A 20,637-nucleotide genomic window follows, 5' to 3' on the forward strand; every position below is an offset into this window, starting at 1 on the left:
TTTGACTACAAGGCCTATACGGTTCGGTCCATTGCAGAGGGGGATAGGTCGAGCGCGTTGCTGGCATGGCTAGCCAACCCTACGCGTCAGTCCTCATTGACGACATCCATGCGCAAGGCAGACGGAACCGAGGTGTACACTCAGCCTGAGATTCTGGGCTGCTACCGGCAATATTACGAACGTTTGTACCGCAGTCGCTCTGCCCGAGACCCTGTCCGGCTTGATAATTATCTACGGCCTCTGGAGCTCCGAACAGTGGAGCAGGACGTGGCGAAAGCCCTGGGGTCCGACATAGAACTGGGAGAGATCCGTAGCGCCATTAAAAAGATGGCGAGGGGAGGAGCCAAGATGGCGGACGGGACAGACGCTTGAGCTCCCGGCTCCGTGAACCGCCTGGCTTCTTTCAACAATCCTGCTCACTTCTCCTGACCTGCGCCGCTCTAACACCGTGGGATACCGGCGCTGAAGTGACTGGCGTTCTCCCGATACCTTTATCGGCGGGTTTGGCAGCAGACTCGGTGTTTTCTCCGACTTCCGGCGCTTCCCCTGGTCCCTGTGTTGCTGGCCGCCGCTGGACGCCGAGGGACGTGGACGGGAAGACGAGCTGGGGTACCGCTGATGCCCACGGGGGTGTAAAGCGCTGACCGCGTGACCGGAGTTGGACCTCTTCATCCGGGTCGGACTCCCCCTCGCGCTGACGGTGTCATGAACGATGCTGGAGGCTCCCGAGATTAGCTCTCCTCTGCCACTCTGACGAGGAACGGGCGGACTCCATTTTGGTGCGTCTTCCCGCAGTGGACGGCCGGTTCTCACAGTTAACGTGGAGTGCCTCTCCCTGTGCTGCTTGTGCTCGGAGCTCCCCCGGTGGCTACATCCTTGCTTCCTTGGCTCACTTGGACACCCCCGTCTCGCCACTAATTGCCTGCAGTGGAGGTGAACATGGCGCCTGTTCTTCCTGTCGAGACGCGGGCTGCCCCTGCGTACATTGTGCCTGCGTGCCCATATGCCCCTGTGCCATTGACAGTACCGAGGGAGCAGCGGGATAGTGAGGACCGGTGTTTGCACCTGAGTGACCCGACCCGTGGTGATGTCCTGGCCGCCCTAGTGGCGTTGAAAGTGGAGATGCGGAGCACTGCCCGGGCGCTGGCCCGGAGACTCGATGAGGCGATGACTACTACGGGACAGTCCCGGCTGGAGTATCTTCCGCCGCCCCTGCTTTCTCCTGGAGGGGAAACAATGTTGCCGAGCGAAGGGACGGTGGTGTGGCGTTCTCATGGTTACATTGTAACGTGTCTGCACATCGACGAGGATACAGTTGCGGAGACGCCCTTCACTTTGGAGACTATGATTTTGCCTACGTGCTATCTATCGGGACCCAGCTCCTCGCTTTCCTTGCCAAATGTTACCCTAGCTGCATTTCTCACTGGAGCTTCTGTGGCACGTTACTACTGTGATTGGGACCCTGCGGCACGATGCGTCTTCATTGTTCCCTTTCTTCGTGAGCGGCCATCTTGCTTCTTTGTCCTGGTTGAAGGTGACTCGCAGCAATGGACAGGCCTGGAACACTTCTGCCGGTCCGGACAGGGGTGATGGTATGCCCGTTGTCGCTTTGGTTGGATCGGCTGGCGGAGGCCTGGACTGACACACATTTTGCAATATTGGCTGAGTAGTCTTTAATGTCCTGTTTTTTGCTATATGTCGCTGTCGATCTCTCCTGATGTCCACTTCATATGCTGGGGGGAGGACTTGTGCTGTGTTGAGGTACTGGGTGTTATTGATTCGGGTCCACCGGGTTTGCAGTTTCTGACATTGTGTTGTACATGGCGCAGGATACAATGGCGGTGAGGGAGACCGGGAGTTTGATTGTTGGGTGGGCTCCTCCCCGCTTTTCCCTTTCCTTTTCCTGGGAGTAGTTGGGTAGTATACTCTTCTTTCTCTCCCTGGACTTATGTGAATTGTGTCTCTTTTTCTCTTCCTTTTCCCTTTTCTTTCTTCTTCTCAATTTCTCTTCTCTTACTACATTTCGGGTTTTTTGGGGAGATGAAACACTCTGCTAGGGGGTGGGGGCAGGCCGTAGCCTCTGCATGTGTGTAGGGTGGGGGGGTACATTTTAGTTGGTGTTATTTTCTATGGTGCCTTTTGTTCTTATATAATTTTTTCTTTCCTAAGGCCGTGTTAGGCAGACTGGGGGATGGGTGGTGGCGCGGTGTTGGTTGGGATGTTGCGTCCTCCTTGGGGTGTGCATACTGTGTGACCGTCCTCTGGCTGGAACTTGCATGTTGCGGGCAGCACTGATTGATCCGGGTGTTTGCTGTCGAGTCCCACCTACATGGACCTAGTTTTCTCTTCTTGTTTGTATCAGCGCGGAGTAGTACGACCTGACCTTAATTGTTGCGATGAAAACCTTAAAATTAACCTTCACTGATCCTGAGACATGGTAATGTGATAATTACAGTGTAACCCATTTAATGCTTGCCTATAACGAAAGATATTACTGTGTCGCCGTAAAGTCGCATTGATGCATAAATGTTATCGTGGCCGGCCGGAAGGTTGTAGGCCCGTATTTGTTCTGACTTGAAGCACAATAAAGGTTTAAAAAAAAAAAAAAAAAAAGATGGCGAGGAATAAGACCCCGGGCCTGGACGGCCTTCCTGTGGAGTTCTACGCAGCTTATGCTGACCTCCTAGCCCCTAGGTTATTGATAGTATACAGAGAGGCGAAGAGGCTCGGGCGACTCCCGGGCTCGATGTGCGAGGCGTTGGTGGTTCCACTCCTCAAGCCCGGAAGGGACTCATCCGACCCGGGGTCTTACCGTCCCTTATCAATGCTGACGGTTGACTATAAAATACTGAGCAGCATCTTGGCCTCGAGGCTGCTGGGACACATGAGCTCCCTGGTGCATGAGGACCAAGCTGGCTTTATCCCCAGGCGTAACACGACCATGAACATTCGCAGGTTGTTCCGCTTGCTAGGGGAGCCGCTTGTGGACGCCCCGTGCCCGGTTGTCTTATCGGTAGACCTAGAGAAGGCTTTTGATAGCCTGGAATGGGACTACCTTTGCACTGTGCTACGGAGGTTCGGCCTCGGTGAGGGCTTCATCAGGTGGACCACGGTCCTGTATGCCTCGGCATCGGCCAGAGTACGGGCGGGACCGCTGATTTCCTCACGATATCCGGTGGAACGGGGCACGAGGCAGGGATGTTCGTTATCCCCACTTCTCTTCGCGCTGGCGGTGGAGCCCCTCGCGCTGCATCTCCGGTCGGGAGCCCATTATACGGGCCTATGGACTCCCTCGGGCCCGCACTACATTTCGCTGTATGCAGACGACCTGCTGCTCTTCCTAGAGGACCCGCTCGCCGCCCTGCATCGAGCTGCGGCGGCGCTCACAGAATTTGGGGAGGTCTCGGGCCTCCGGGTGAATTGGACTAAGACCTGTCTTTTCCCGGTTCGCAGGGGCACCCCTACCCCTACTTTAAGTAGGGAGATTAGATGGGAACCCGACTGCTTTAAGTACCTGGGGGTGTACGTCTATCATGAGCCATCTGACATCCTGGATGGGAACATTGCCCGCGGCACTCGAGCACTTCGAGGCTGTATGGACTTCTGGGCCACGCTACCGCTCTCGGTAGCAGGACGGATCGCTTTGCTTAAAATGGTGGCGCTTCCCCGGTTGTTGTATTATTTCCGGACACTACCGATCTGGGTCCCACCGGCTACGTTTCGACTATTACGATCTATGATAGTCTGATTCCTCTGGGGCTCGGGCCGCCGGCGGGTGGCCCTCCAGACCCTGATGAGGCCGAAGGATGAAGGTGGGCTTGCGGTGCCGGACTTTGAAAAGTATTATTTAGCGGCGCAGCTCCAGACCTTCACCCAGGAGATCGCCCGGGAATTCCGGGGCCCGGAAGACAGAAGGGGAACGGGTATGGCCAGGCATGTTCTCTCCTTCATAGCGCTGCGACAACGTTTGGTCTTGCAGGACTTGTCGATGGAGGAGCGGACCGTTCGCCTGTGTTGGAACCGAGCTCACGCCCGGGGCCACCTGAGAACACCGTATGCGCCCGAAATACCTCTGGGGATGCTGACGGCTTTGCCCCATGGTGGCGATTGGTCACGGTTGGCGAACTGGGAGGACGCCGGCTTACAACTTGTAGGGGACCTGTACGAGGACGGGACGCTCTTGCCCTTTCAGGAGCTCATTGATCGCTTCGAGATCCCCCGCGGCGACTTTCTGCTGCACTCGGCCCTTGTCCGGGCGATCCAGGCGCACTTGAGACGCGGGCAGGAGGAACCCACTTTATCTCCGGTGTGCCAATACGTGATGATGTCTGCGGGCACGGTGAAGGCGGTCACTTGCCTTTACGGCAGACTGATCAATGAGGGGCTGGCCCCCCTCACTATTCTGAGACACCGTTGGGAGGAGGACATTGGCAAGGAGATCCCGGAGACAACCTGGTCCCAGCTGGTGCGGCGAGCCTGGAAGGGCACACGCCACGCCCGCTTTCAACTGGTCCACTATTACGTGCTCCATAGAGCATATCTGACCCCGGTGAAAATCAGGCGATATTTCGCTACGAACTCGGCGGACTGCCCCAGGTGCCCGGCCCAGGAGGCGGACCTTCTCCACATGATGTGGGCCTGCCCGGGATTGTCATCCTATTGGGTAGAAGTGGGGAAGACCCTGGAGGAGGTGACGGGGAGATCCTTATCGTTTGACGCGGCGGTGGGACTCCTACATTGGTTCCCTCATACCCCCAAGAATAAAATATCAGCAAGTTCATCGATTTAGGGCTACTCCTGGCTAAACGAGAGGTGACCAGGAACTGGAAGGCACGAGTTGGTCCGACAGGAAGCCGGTGGCACAGCGAACTTTTGAAGTGGGCGGCGGGGGAGAGCACGCTGAGATACCAGCTAGCTTGGAAGCAGCATAATGAGAAGGCGCAGGAGGCAGCGCTGGAGTGGGAGACGTTAGTGCAGGCCCTCAGGGATTATTGCGCCCCCAGCGACTGAGGATGAGGAAGCAGCTCGCCCCATGTCCCGATAAACGATTGCACTTTTCAGAACTGTTGCTTTCCCCATGGGTCCCTTGGCAGATCCTGTTGCGGTTGTTACCGTGCGCTGATGGCGGGGTTGGGTAGGGTTTTCTTTGGTTCGTAGTGTTTTGAGGGTGGGATTTTTCTTTTAGGGTTTATAGGCTTGTTTGGAAAAGCAGATGACGGACAGTGGATCATCCGGACCAGCTTCGACATCCTTCTGAGCCCCCATTGAATTTCGCCGCCCGACCCCAGGGTTGTGGGCTGAATGGCTGTGTAAGAAACTTACGGCGGGGGGACGGAGGGTTGTGTCTCATTGATTTTGCTTGTGCTATAATGCTGGTCGATTATGTAACGATTTACTGATTCCTGCAATAAAAATATATTTAAAAAAAAAAAAAAAATTAAAGTTGTTGTCTTCGTTACCGGACAATTACCCCACAGATACACCGGAACAGGAGGCGCGTGCGCGCGTGTCCCCTGGAAGAAGAGCAGTTTATCTCACCTTGTTGAATACGGTCCATTGTGAAGAGGGATTGGGAAGTGTATGTTCAAGTACGTGATTGTGACTGTGACGTTGACTGTGCTGGCACGTGGTCTTGATCACACCATGTACCGGATGTAGGAACTGATCGTGTAGTTGGCATTAAGATATGTGCTGGCAGTCACGACTAGTGGATAAGACTTGAACTGCTAGAACACTGGAGTTTTGTTGTAAGAGGAGGGTGTGCAATGCTTACTTGATCTCTGCCCTAGTAGGGTAGGTCTAGAGTGAGTGAGCGCCTAATAGGGGGAGTGATGGAGTGCATGAGTGACTGAGTGAAAGGAAGGATACAGAGCAAGCCTGCAAACGAAATCACTTTTAGAGCCATGCTAGATAAAAAAAAAAAGTGCCAGCCGCACAGGGAAAGCTCTTCCCAACTGAGGACATCCCGAGCTGAGCGTGCGTGCGCATTAAGAAAGCAAAACTGCTTAAGGCTTGCGACGATGTCAGTTGCTTGGGGCATGGAGCGCGCGGCCGAAAGCGTCCGGGGCTCCCGTGAGCTGAGGGAGCCCTGTGTGTTTGGGAAGCGAGGCGGTAGCCCACCCCGCAGGGGGAAGTCCGGCGGGAGCCCACCCCGCAGAGGGAAGTCTGGCGGGAGCCCACCCCGCCTTTGTGAATGCTGCATTGTGCGGCCGGAGAAAGATTTCAGGCGGGGCTCTTGTGAGCAAGACGGAGCCCCACATGTTGCTGCGCCATGACCAGGTGAGGAGGCGAGTCCCCCCCTGCTATTGAGGAGACCAGCCTGGGAGCAGCACAGAGTCCCCACAAGAGACGGTGAGTGGGGTTGAACGGGAGGCATGCTGGACGCCGCTCCTGGACAGGACATGTGCAAGCGTATGGTAAGAGCACGAGTTGTGATAAAGACGTGAGCGTACGCATGCACATCTCCTGTCTGTTAAGCTTCAGCACAGACAGTCGATGTGCACGCGCACAGCATTCAGCGTTATTACAACTCCTGCTCGCACTATACGCGTGCACAACTCCTGTCCAGGACTTGCTGTACGCGTGCACCTGTCCTGCATCGCAAAGCAAGTCGGCAACAATATATCTCGCCTAGGCGAGCAACGCATAGCGCTACATCGCTAGGTGAGACCTAAAAAGATGTAGGTTTAAAATGTGGATGGCTTGACTAAAGCAATAGGAAGTTGAGCACTCTGCGGAACTTGTAGACTGTGCTGTAAATGGGAAGGTATTTTAGGTATTAAGTACCTGTACTTCTTTAATTTGGAAGGGACAGCATCAGCAGTGGTTTTAGTGAGAGAATACAGGCACTTATCAGACGCAAGTAAGTACTTTGAGATAAGGAGCACCTGCACCTCTATATTTCCATTTCGAGTACCGCTTCTAGAGAAATCCACCAAATATTACGATATACAATGTCTTTTTGCAGAGGAGTTGCAATACAAAATACACATGTATAAAATATCTTGAAAAACGAACAAGCTTTTGTTTCATAATCGGGTTTCCTACGTTAATTTTATGATTTGTAATGAATCTTTATTTTGACCAGAATGGTGATGTCCTACTTTTGTCCCATTGAGGCCTGAATTATAAATGAGGTCAATGGTGAGCACACATACACTGAATGTTTAGATTCAATCGAGGTCTTGTTTTGATATCACTTACCCAAGGCTCACCCCACGAGTTGCGGACAATCCAGTATTCTGTCCCATTTTCGTCAACACTCCAGCCAGCCACGGATACGATATGATTCACGAAGGCTTCTGTGTCATATTCAGCGTACACCCCTCCGGTGTAGGCATCTAGCTTTGAAGTCGCCATTATGCCACAGCTTGAAACAGGCAAGGGGAGAAAGGGGGCTATTACAAAGTGAAACTATAATGCATTGCCTATGTAACAACTTGCATACAATGTCATTTTTACTGTGTCATTGTAACATCCCCCTAGTCTTGCAGAGAATGGCACACTGCACTTTCGCAACGTACCACAGTTTAGTTTGGACAACTCAGATACCCATGCTAGGATAGGCACAGCAAGAAAGAAGCTTTCTGAAACCATGGCTACTGCCTAATACTGGATAAAAATGGCTGACTTTCATACTGCCTATAAACACACCAGGGACTTGTGTCAAAACCTGTGGGTGGTTGCATGGGAGCACCCATGGAATGTCCCTTTAACACAAAGTAACGCAAGGCAGCTCATTTTGCCGAGTTGCATTACTTTGGGTTACAAACCATTGCAAATCTTGATTTGCATTGACTTGTAACTTCCAGCAGATGCTGTAGCATCATCGAAAAGGTAACACAAACCTGGCGCAAACTCTATGTAAATCTGGGCTGTAGTTCTTGGCCAGAATGGGCGATATCTTAACTAGCTAGTTCATCCACAGGCCTATCAGGAACTTTATGCAGTGTTTATTTTCCCTTTCATGACTAATTTTGAACCCCTTATTCACATGCACATATCACTTGGAGTTCACTTGTCTTGGTTGCTTATGCTTACAAATTCTGATGTAACATTACACTTCTGAGCATTAAGATTAAAAACGTCCTCTACAGTATTTCCTAAACGTAGAAACATTAACTTTGGTAAACAGTGAATCTTACATATTCTTAACCTCCCATTATTACATATCATTTCCCAAACCTCAAAAAATATTATTAAACCTAAGTATGAGTTTCACATTTGTTTACTGTCAAGTATCGCAGGATCCCTTGCCTACCCGGTGATTGAGCTGGGCGAGATTCAACGTTCAAATAGTCACAAAGAGCTTGACCTCAAGATCAAACGTCTTGTATAAAACTGAAGCTAGCTGCTTTGCCGGTTTGAGGATCTGTGATTCAGCCTACTAACCTGATTGGACCGTTTGCATAAATCTCTGCCATCATCTTTTCTCTGCCGCTAACACTGCCAAAATCGCCCACCTTCCACAGCGTGAAGTTGTTGATCCAGTGGCATTGTCCAAATGTGACGCAGGTTCCACACTGGTTGAACTGGTTACACTCTGCAAGAGAATAGGTAACATTAGTCACAAGGGCTGTGTAGGGTCCCTCTCCAGAGGGGACTGTCACTCTGCATCCTTTTGGTAAGTTCATATTACTAGTCCTGGGCAGTGCTTAATTTGAGCCAGTGGTTTCTGGTTCTCTGCACAGGCACTTAATTGCCAACACTGGCACTTATGACAGTTGCCACATGGTGGCGCTGTTTGTATAATTTAGCGGTGAACAGAACAGCAATTGTTTATTAATTCAGTATGCATTTAAAACAACTAATACATGCTGCCCAAGCTCATTTTTATCGCGTTGGGGCCTGGAATAGGCTGAATTGTCACGCTTCTAGTAGTGTGTTGGTGAGTAGTTATGTAGTTACTGTCACTAGTAACGCTGGCAGTGGCAAACGGTGATGCAAGCTGCAGAGGTCTCCAGACTAGCTACCAGGCGCCTATTTTTTTTGTTTTACAAATTAAACACTGTTCCTGGGCAAATCTACAAAGTAGTTTGAAAATTGCTCATCGTTGTAAAGCAAAACAGTGACTCCCAAAAAGATGTTTCGAAGCAATGCATCAACAATCCCATCCGGGAGGAGGGAAAAGTGATTTATCTAAGAGGAGATGATAGTTGTGCTGTTGTCTCTCGCAGCACAGTTAATGGGTGGGCACGAGGGGATATTGTGGCGTTGGGAGGTAGTATGGGGAAATATAATTGAAAAATAACAACCTAGGCAATTAATATTTAAAATACCCTAATGGTAAAAGATAATAAGTAATTGGCTACAGCTGACTAAAAGACATAGTTTTTTATTTAATAATTAAAACAGTAGACAATTCATTCACATAACACAGAATTAAAATTAAAAATTCACAATGTAAGCATCATAAAACAGAAATTAATAAACAGTATAACATGATTCTTTATCTATAATAGATAAGTGGCAGAAAATATAAGACTCACAGTATGTGGAAATATGGCACTGGAGCGGTGTCCAGTGAATTCGTCCATGTTGGAATAGGGCACTCGGATTATCACTGGAGTGGGGCTTCTATTTGATGGTTGCACACGTGATACAAAATCGAATTCCATTGTTCACAGTGCAGTAGATTAGTGAAATGTCTATTAGTTTTCACTGAGACTGAGGTGATCTCAAATTTCTAAAGAAGCTCTAAGGATTCCAACTGTGTTTTTGTTTGGGGCTAATAATTACGTGTGGATTATTCTCAAAGTAATTATTAATTATTTTGGTGTTCCCGTCTCTGTTTTTGCCCTTAAATGGATTCATTTGTTTTCGTTCAATGCGATTTTTGTTTTAGTGCTGTAGATGGCAATTGTGTGCTGTTATATGTGTGTGTATATATATATATATATATATATATATATATATATATATATATCTACATCTACCACCACCAATTGGCTCCATTCCAGCGCGCAACCCGTCCGGTGCTAGCGTTCAGGGCGTAGCTAAGCCCTGCAACAATTTGCTACCAACAGGAAACTATACGCTGCACTCCAGGTGTTTGAATTCATCAATATCTATACTTTATTTCACCATCACCAACGAGTTTCGACCATCAAGGTCTTGATCACGGTGAGAAAGACCTTGATGGTCGAAAAGCATTGGTGATGGTGAAATAAAGTATAGATATTGACGAATTCAAACTCCTGGAGTGCGGCGTATAATTTCCTGTTGGTGGCAAATATGTATGTATATATACATACATGCAGCTTTAAATAGAAATATAGAATTGCCGGTACTCACTATTTATAGTACCAGTTTTATCCTGAGAAGTGCCAGTACTCTCCCATTAAATGTATTGCAGCAGTGCTGTGAAGTGCAGGTACTCTACATTTCCAATTTAAGAACTGCAAGTATTCAGTACTGGACAGTACCTGCCCATTTAAAGATCTACACTATTTAAGTTAGGATTATGAATTAAAGCCGAAAAACCACTGAAATTCACAAGCTGTGGTTAGGAGCACAATCTAGAGCTCTCACACCAGCCAAGCAAACCATAACTCGCCCATCGAATGTGACCTCACTCATATTGGAACAGATGCAATTACAAATGTACGTTATTTGCAAAAAAGTCTACGTATCACATTAGACTTAACATTTTGACTATGAATGTACTGCCATTTATTGGTTTAATTATGTTGTTTAATATTTGGCTCTTCTATGTCATTTATTGGTGAAACTATTGTGAGGTCATAAGCATTGCATTTCTTTTGTGAGTTACGATTTGCTTTTGCTTGGCTGATGTGCAAGTTACGAATTGTGATCCTAACCATGACTTGCGAATTTCTTGGTTTCCAGTTCTAATTTGTAATCATAACTTAACTTTAGCTGTGGTGTTTAGGTGAATTTCGGAGGTATTTTAAACATTTTAAGGTGCTATACCAAGCCAACCATAAGTCACTTTAACCTCCTGTTTTTTTTTTCCAGTGAATTTTGATTATATTTTGCATCCAAAAGTTCCCTTCCCACAACTCTCCATGCAGTCAACCCCCACTGCACACACGCAGCCAGGCCCTGTGTCCAACGCCCTGCAGACGGCTAACTCTTGCTGTGCATGGCCGCACCGTGTCTAACACTGTGACTGACTAACCCCTTCACCTTCAACAGTGGAAGTTGGCTGGAGGGCTTGGCCCTCATGCAGACCTGTGTTTATTCCACTGCGGACAGCCAATCCCCACGGCTCAAGGCCCTTTACTGTGGGCAGCGGGGGTCGGCAGCAGGGCCTGGCCCAAGGCTAGCCCTGCACCCCCCTTTGTACAGATTTCTTCAACAATGTGCAGCGGGGCTTGGCCACTGAGTTTAATCTCACATCCAACCAATCCCAGGTGGCCAAGTCCCTCTGGGCCCAACCTTCAGCATGTGTATTGCGGTTAGCCGCAGGGCCTCGCCTCCCAGCACTGCGGGCTGCCAACGCTTGTAGGGTCCAGGATTCGCAAACTGATCGTTTGATAGGAAAACTCTGCCACAAACATATTTGTATATATTGTATTGCCTGAGGGGGACCTTTTGGACCACTCCCCAAATGGGCCTTCTGGTTCGAGTGAACTTACCCAGCAGTTCTAGGGCCTTTTTTCTTTTTCCCAACACGTTGCTCTGTGTACTATGTTTGGTAAAGGCAGCTACACCAGCCAATAAGAACATGGCAGAAGGGCAAATCCAGTGCTACAGACAAGTAGGAAGGTGTGAAGGTTTTAAGAAGTACAATGTTTTACCCTAGAAGGTTTATTGGGACTATAGTACTAACCTCTGGAGACTCATACACACAAAGCTCACCAAATGGAAACTGACACCACTGGTCAGATGCAGAATATAATGGAGATGCAAAAGGAATCCTGCGATATGCATGGTTTACCTTTTTACCTCCTCTCCGCAGCATTCTCTCACTCAATCAATCACACCAGGGTCCTGAAAGGAGGATTTTGTCTCTTACTCTGATCCTTGGCTTGGTAGTTGTTGCAAGTCTCATCAGGGATCCCGTGATCGTGTGCATACTCCCAGACGCCTACGTGGTCTCCCCCCTCACAGGTGCCAGAATTACCGCAGTCGATGATGTGTTGGACCGACAGGTAGGATGAGGGCCAGGCTCCCTTCCGCTTGATGTTGATGCGATCTGCGATATTCAGTGAACAGGTACAATATTTCAATTGAGCAATACTGCAAAAAGTGAGACCCCAAAAATAAGTAGCAATAGTAGTACTAAACTAGTATTTCCCTATAATTAAGAAGGAACCAACCCTGAAACCAGCCGCCCCTTAACCTTCAGTTCTCTAGAAAATCTTAGCAAAACTTGTTGGAAGTGCATTTTCAATGGGAAATTAAGTGAGTGTGCTTCAGTTAAAATGAATTTACCCAAAGCATATTTTAGGGTGTGTATTCAGAATCGGAATACCAAGAAAAACAGGCAGCAGGAGGGAACCTCTTTAAGTGGAGATGAAAGAACATATATTTTTTACTGCACCTTAGCAGGCTATTTTTTCCAAATTTGTGTACATTTCCATTGCACAGTAATTGTGTTGGCAAAACTAACCTTGAAGCGGTAATTCAAGAAAAATGCACTGCTTTGAAATGAAAGAAGGCCTGGGTGCTTTTTAGCACTCGAGCCATTCACCATTCCATCAGTAACTTTGCAAATATTTTCCATTGGCCTAAGGCAGACAATGTAAAATGAATAGAAATTTCAAATTTATGAAGCGCTTGATCCTGGGAATCAGAACTGAAAATAAGCAAACGTTGGTGATTAGTTATCATTCTGTTGCCTGTGTATAACCAGTTTCTATAGAGGCCCAATATATGTCAATTTGCACAGGTGCCTTCGGTATGAACTACCGAAACGCATGTCTACTTGTACTAGACTTGTTCATACAGGGTTCTCTTCCCTAGTGAACGAGTGATGCACTGATAATGCAGTTTATTTTGCACTACTTCCATAAAGGTGTTACCTGAAGTCGCACACACCCATGCATGAAGCTGTGCTGTTCCTGCAGAGATGGTCCTATATGCACTGATGAGCTAAGATGATGTGCCATTTGGACCAATTATTTTATGAAGTGTGAGAAGATGTCTTGCCAAGATAAGTTCCACTGATGTGATGCAACATCTCTGAGAGACTTATTTACCTCCATTTACGGCATGGAACTAGTCTGGGCAGGCTCGACAATTGTCTCCGTATTGGCTGACACAGCCTACCGTGGTCGCCTAAGAGGAGTGAAGTGACCATAAGGTTTATGAGCCATCACACTTTATTGGCAATAGGAAAGTTGTTGATTCTGTGGGTACCAGCCATTCTTGTAGGTGTGAAGACTAGTCTACTGTGGACAGTCCATTTTATTCTTATTCGTCTCTAGTGTGACCATCATGGCCACCAGACACCTCTAGGAGAGCTGAATAGGAGTAAGTAGCAGTTCATTGATCACTACAGGTATAAACAATGACCCCTCCTCAGGTCTAGGGTAGTGACTGAATGAAAGGGACAGAAACTGCCCACTTGCTGAAAGAGGTCAGCCCTTGGAAGGGTCACTGTTGTGGCGAGTGTATGAAGAGGACAGTCACAAACGAAAAATACGTGACATCCGAAAAATACGTGACATCCATAGAGAAGTGTCCCAATAAGAATTACCGCCACTTCAATACCTGCCATAGCACTGGTGCTGCCGTGAGCCCAACAAGATCCGCAGTACTGGGGGATGTGCTGATTTCTGGTAGTGCTGACGTAGTTCGTTCCATTGATATTACGCCAGTCCCAGCTTTTGGGAAGTTCGGAGATGGCCAGATACTCGTGAGGCCGTGGATAAGTCCTGCAGTGAAACAAAACATCACACATGTTAATTCTGTCAGTCTGTTATTGCAAGTTAAAAAGCAAACACGCTCTCTCAGTGGGGCAAATCAGTCTTGTAAGTTCAACGCATGGGAAGTCAGAGTATATAGTTACACTGTTCCATAACCTAGAAAACAAGTGTGGAGTATCTCTGCCAGCCTCAGAACCTTTTGGAGTCACACACAGTTACGCGTTTAAGATTACTTTCCAACATACTGGCTCTTGTATTCACACCTGGGGCTGTAAATTGCATCCCAAAGGAATTGCTTCCCATCTAGAGGGAAACCAGTCCCACATATGGTTACACATACATTTTTCAGTCATGGCCTTCTCCCTAATTTAAATGTACAACAGCAGACTCATTCCCTATTTTCAACCAATTAATTTGGAAACCAACCTGCTTCTCTTGTGCTCAGCTAATTCTGTGCCAAGAATCTCCTGACCAGCCACCTCTTTTACATTGTCTGTCTGCTTTTTCTCTCCTCTCACTTCAGCTCGGGCAACCTATTCCGCAGTGCTCAACATCTGACTCTTCTTGCTGCATGTCCTGCTGGGGAACTAAGTAACCAGTGCATTACTGTGCATCCATCACGGTGAGGTCTCCAAATGACCTTTAATTTTGGTAGAAAATGTGTAACCATAGACTTCAGGAGATGGTGCGCTTGGAAAATGGGTTTATTACCAAGCACCAAAGGCCAGGTGCATGAAAAAACTGTTTTCCAATTACCTAATTGTGAATCCTTGCGATTCGCAATTAAGAAGTTGGAAAACAGCATGAATGAAAGTGTGTTCCTAGGGGATCACAAATGACGTACCTCATGAATATTAATGAGGTATGCTGCAATTTGCAACCCCATACGAATTGCAAAAATCACAGGGATGGTGGCCTGCTGGGTTCAGCAGAGCACAGTGTCCGTGATTGCTTTTAAATAAAGCAGTCTTTTTTTTAGGTCTCGGCTAGCGTGGCTGCGCACATACGCAGCTCGCTCGGCGAGATTTAATGATTTAGAGCAACTTCTGTGAAGGGCTTTAAGCCCCGCCCCTCTTTTCCATTGGCTGGTGTCACAGTTTATGCTAAACAGTGGCCAGCCATTTGAAAAGAGCTTTTTCTGATGTATACTTTTCTCTTTTTGAGACGGCCTACTTGGACGGGCTTGTCTGCCTTTCGTGCGTCGTGAAAGCTTTCTTATCTTTATTGGGCCATGTGTTCAAAACACATGGCCCCATAAAGACAAGAGATCAGCTGCAGTGCGGGGATCAGTGTGTGTTGCAAAGAGCTTTTTGTGACGTATACTTTTCTCTTTTTGAGACGGCCCACTTGGATGGGCTTGTCTGCCTTCCGTGCGTATCTGCGCGGCACCAACATGTCCTTTTCACACCCTGGTGCAGCCTCTGTTCATTGCAGGTTTCACCGCTGGGGCCCGGGAGCTGTGAATACTTGCTGTCAGTTGCACCACTGCGGCCCGGGAGCCGTCAATACTGCTTGCTGGCTTCACCGCTGCGGCCCGGGAGTCAGCCCGATCCCTTTTGCCAAAAAAAAATTGCTACTGCACTCACCGCTGCGGCCTGGAGTCCACCGACATCACAGCAGGGCCGTGCAGGGATTGGCACACGAAGGTGAGCGTCCAGGAGGAGCCGCGCTGGAATTGGCACCAACGCCGACACGTCACTTGGCCACCGAGGGATTCCAGGAAGTGCAAGGCATCCCAGCAACCTGATGAGCAGCTGTCGCCTACCCGGAGAGATGCGAGAGACCTTCTTGCTCCAGGTGCGTTTGCTCCGAATCACCACGTGTGGGCCTGTTGGGGGACTGTTTCTGTTCACATCCAGGAGGGAGCAGCCGTGCCGGCACAGTGAAGAGCTGCAGTACCGGGGCCGGCCCTCCGAAAGCAGTCAACATTTTTTTATTAAGGGTACCCTGCCTATGGACTTTCCATCTAGTTCCTTGTTGTTCCATCCCTCCACCTGTACGCTCTGTGTTGCTTTCCTCCAATCCTTGTGTTGCTTCTCTGGTCTTCCTGTCCTTCCTCATGCTGCTTTCGCCTATCTCATCTACCTTCACCTGTGTTTCTTTCGCCTCTCTCCATCTCTCCTGTGTTGCGTCTGTGTTTTTTCCATCCTCCCCCTCCCTGTTACTTCTGCTCCAACCATTTGCTTCTGTTCCTCACTTTACCGGCTGACTAAAATATAAACACTTTTGCATGTTTTGTTTTCTTTTTAGTTACATATTCAACTCAGATTTGTAACTAAAAAGCACGAAAAGCGCAAGCATTAGTTTGCAGGTGCGCATGTGTTGTATGAGGGCCTACAAAATAACAGGTAGCCACATCACAGGCTTTTTTTTGGGGTAATATTTCCCCACTATGCATACCATTGCTGAAAATCAATGGCATAGCCTATAGATAAAGGTGAGAACTATTTTGTTTGCCAATGCTTAATTGTCAATGTCTATGCTTTCATGTACTTCCAGTGAGCGAAAAAAGAACAAGCATTAAAAATGCAATAGGTCTCGCCTTTCCTTAAGTTAAAGCCATTTGCTTTTCTATACAATACCATTTGCAAAGCAAATGGCTTTAACTTAACCAAGACCGGTTACATTTTCAATGCTTGTTTTTGTAAAGCAGTCAGTTTTCCTTAAAGTAAAGTGGGTGCTGTACAAAAAGAAAAAAATGAAGAGTTTTCCTTTCATTTTTTTAAGAGCCGGCAGTGGTCCGTGGGACCACTGCCTGCTCTTAAAAAATGCATTTACAAACATTCACAAAGAGGGAGGGGTCCCTTGGGGACCCCTTTTCATTTGTGAATGGGCTACCATCTACTTGAAGTAGGTGGTAAAATGTGAATGTTTTGCGACCACATTTCGGTCACAAAACATTCATGCATATCGATGTGATTTGGTATTAGGAAGGGACGCCCTAAGCATACCCCCTCCTAAAAGCGAATCGCAATCCCATTTTGTGATTCGGTAACAGGTTACCGAAACGCAAAATAGGGTTTGATACATCTAAAAAGCATCGACCCGTTTGCAAATGCAAAAAATGCTTGATGCATGTGACCCCAAGTTTCTAATTGGTTGTTGAGCAATCAATCTATTCCAAAAAGGAGCCAAGAGGGAAATAAAGGGAATAACAGGGTTTCCCTCCACTCAAAAACCATCCAATTAAAAAAAAAAACTGTCCCTAGGACGTTAATATTTGGTATCTTTTATCGCAATAGAGAGGCCAAATGTCAGTTTCTACTATTGCACCACCCGACTTTACCAATTTAAATCTTACGGTGTAATCATACATATCGTCCAAACTGATTAAAAAGACTGGTGAGGTTCCTTGTAAAATTTCCAAAAGACAGTCAGGGCGAACACACAACTGATGTCTGCACCCTCAAATTGCGCAGCACATCAACAGTCAACCGTGCAAAAAAAAAATTTGTGGAGAGCAAAATGACCCCTCACGGGCGCACCACCCTCTGGGTTACTGGCAGGTACTCACCAGATAAAGCCCTTTTTATCATCATTGGTAGTCTTTTTATCATCATTGGTAGTCTAATGACGACCAATGATTGTGTGTTCGCCCTGACTGTCTTTTTGAAATTTCACAAGGAACCTCGCCAGTCTTTTTAACAAGTTTGGACGATACGTATGATTACACCGTAAGATTTAAATTGGTAAAGTCTGGTGGTGCAATAGTAGAAACTGACATTTGGCCTCTCTATTGCGATAAAAGATACCAATTATTAACGTCCTAGGGACAGGGTTTTTTTTATTGGATGGTGAGCAATCAAGACACCATACCTAAGAAGAACCCTCCTCTGACTCTCCATCAAACGTCACCCTCATAAACTAGTATCCCTTGGGTAAGCAGTAACCTGGTTATATATACATATATATATATTCACTGAAAAAAACCATAGGTTTCAGGGGCGTTATAGTTAGTTGGACATTTCACTCGTACAAAACCATAAAAATTCCATGTTATAGTTAGTTCAACTAACTATAACTCGTGCGCCCGGAATGCACTGCTGATGACATCACATATTACATCACTGATGACATGGTCAGTGACTTCACTGATGATATCACTGATAAAATCACTGATGACATCATCCAGTGAATGTGTGTTTTTCTGAAAATGAAATGTTTTATATATGTATATCTCAAGTTCGATGGAAGAATAAATAGGTGTATAAGTGTCTAAATGGATGATTTTTTTGTAATATTGATTGTACAACTGACTGATTAAGTATATCTTAGTGAATAATTTTTAAATATGTAAATATCTGTATCAATGACTCACTTTGTGTATAAGTGGCTGCATGAGTTGGTGAGTAGCTACATGAGTGTCTATATAGGTTATTAGTTGTTTTTTTGAGTAACAGTATGAGTGTCTGTATGGTTCGGTTGGGGGTATTACATAGTGCATAGATGCATGCATGAATGAGTGACTCACTGTTTGTATGTGTTGAAGACAGCATGTGTGCAGGACTGTGTGGGTGGATGAGTGTGTGTTGGTGAGTGAATGACTGTCTCAATTGTGTATTTATGAGTAGCTACATAGGTTTTAAACTAGTATATATGAGTATTGGTGTATATAAGTGAGTATGAGTGAGATTGGAAGAGTTCCTGTATAAATTAGTATGTGTTTCTATAAATGATTGCTTAAGAGAGTAAGTATGTGTAAGTTTCTGTAGAAGTAAGTGTGGTGGTGTGTGTATAACTGTATATGCATGTAAATGGATGTTTGATACTTTGCACGTGTGACTATGTGTGCGAGTAACTATGGATGAGTGTCGGTGTGTAACATGATGTATAGGTGTATGAGTACATATGATGAGTGAGTACATGTATGAGTGACTGTGGTAGTTGCTTCTTGGTTCTCCATTCGCACACTGCTGATCGCTTAGCGCCGGGACACCTCTGTTTGAGGTAGCTGTCGCGCTTTACAAGTGTCTATTATTATTATTATAGGACTGTTGGTGAATGAGTGTGTAGATCTTTGAATTTTCTGAATAGGTGTGTTGTAAGTGGTATTGGTATGTCCATTGTTTTGAAAATGTTAGTTTCTATTTTTGAGTGTGTGTATCAAAGGTTATATTAGGCTGAGAGGAGGTCTGCCACTCTATCACAAGGATGATGTCATCAGTGATGTCATTTGAGATGTCATCAGTGATGTCATGAGTGAAGTCGCTGGCCATGTCATGCGTGATGTAATATGTGACGTCATCAGCAGTGCATTGCGGGCGGGCGAGTTTTAGTTAGCTGAACTAACTATAACAGGGGAATTTCTATGGTTTTGTACGAGTAAAATGTCCAACTAACTATAACGCCCCTGAAACCTATGGTTCTTTTCTGTGAATTTCTAAGGTTTTTTAAATGCTAATTTCTAACTATAATGTGCCTGATACCTATGGTTTTTTCAGTGAATTTCAAAGGTTTTTTTAAATGCTAATTTCTGACTGTAACGTACCTGAAACCTATGGTTTTTTTAAGTGAACTTCCAATTTTTTTTAATGCTAGTTTCTAACTATGCCTAAAGAGGTAGGACATGTGAAGAAAGAAGAAAAAACGCACAGAAAGAAGAAAAAGAAATGCAGAAAGAAGCAACAGAAGTCCTCAAAGATGAAGAAGAGTGCAGGAAGAAGGAAGACGTGCAGAAAGAACAAACAGAGGAGCAGAAAGAGGCCTTGTTGCAAAATCATCCTGTACCCTCAACTTTTTCAGATGGGTACTGGTGGTAACTGACTGACTAACCAGTCCTAGAGCCAGTGCTATGCTAAAAGACAAATCGAATACAGTGAAAACACCTACATGCACTAGGGAACACTATGCTTTGGGGTACCCCTGTGATTACCATGGCCTCCTCTGTAAGACCCTAGTACATAATAATGCAGGGGATTAAAACTACCTCTTAAAACTCGCCACAGGGTGTGTTTCAACACTGGTGAAGGGAGGTAGGGGGCCTGAAGTGACGTGTGCAAACACGCCCTGTGGCCGTTTTAATTTGGGGGATAAGTCCCCTTGAATCCTGAGAGTCCCTAGGGTCCAACTAGGTACCTGCAGTAAACACCACAGAGCTGCGTTGCAGAGAGGTGTGAAAAGGGGCACAACCTGGACCACCTCTCTGCAACGCAACGCAGCGCAGAGGCACTTACTGGAAGCACCTGGTGGGCTAGTTGGCCCTCAGGGGCCCTCAGGATTGAAGAGGAATTATTTCCCCAACTTAAAACGCACCACAGGGCGTGTTTGCACACGTCACCTCAGGCCCCGTCCCCTCCCTTCACCACTGTGTAAACACGCCCTGTGGCCATTCTAAGTTGAGAGATTAAGTCCTGTTAAATCCTGAGAGTCCCTGGGGTCCAACTAGCTCACTAGGTATCTCCAGTGAGCACCACAGAGCTGCGTTGCAGAGAGGTGTAAAAAGGGGCGTGGCTTCTGAACACCTCTCTGCAACGCAGCTCCCTGGCGCATACTGGAGGTACCTGGTGGGCTAGTTGGCCCTCAAGGACCCTCATATTGAAGGGGAATTAATTCCCCAAATTTCAACTCGCCAGGGAGCGCATTTGCACAATGGTTAATGAAGGGGGCGGGCCTAAGGTGACAGGTCTGCAAACACGTCCTGTGGCGCTTTTTAGGTTGGGGGAATTAATTCCTCTTCCATCCTGAGTCTCCCTGGGGGCCGACTAGCCCCCCAGGTACCTCCAGTATGCGCCAGAGAGCTGCGTTGCAGAGAGGTGTTCAGAGGCCACACCCCTTTTTAAACAGGGACAGGAAATATGGAAGA

General features: G+C 47.0%; 1 protein-coding gene across 1 annotated transcript in view; it reads right to left on the reverse strand.

Moving 5' to 3' along the window:
- The window catches only part of CTSZ (cathepsin Z), a 54,376-nt gene that overhangs the window by 11,454 nt on the left and 22,285 nt on the right, over window positions 1–20,637 (reverse strand). Inside the window, exons 2-5 of the mRNA XM_086932640.1 lie at window positions 13,681–13,844; window positions 11,981–12,160; window positions 8,392–8,542; window positions 7,204–7,369 (exon numbers count right to left, since the gene is read on the reverse strand). Of these exons, the coding sequence (XP_086788766.1) occupies window positions 7,204–7,369; window positions 8,392–8,542; window positions 11,981–12,160; window positions 13,681–13,844 (661 nt within the window). The remainder of the gene's footprint in view (window positions 1–7,203; window positions 7,370–8,391; window positions 8,543–11,980; window positions 12,161–13,680; window positions 13,845–20,637) is intronic.

The sequence above is a fragment of the Lissotriton vulgaris genome, chromosome 7, assembly GCF_964263255.1.
Source record: "Lissotriton vulgaris chromosome 7, aLisVul1.2, whole genome shotgun sequence".
NCBI lineage: Eukaryota > Metazoa > Chordata > Amphibia > Caudata > Salamandridae > Lissotriton > Lissotriton vulgaris.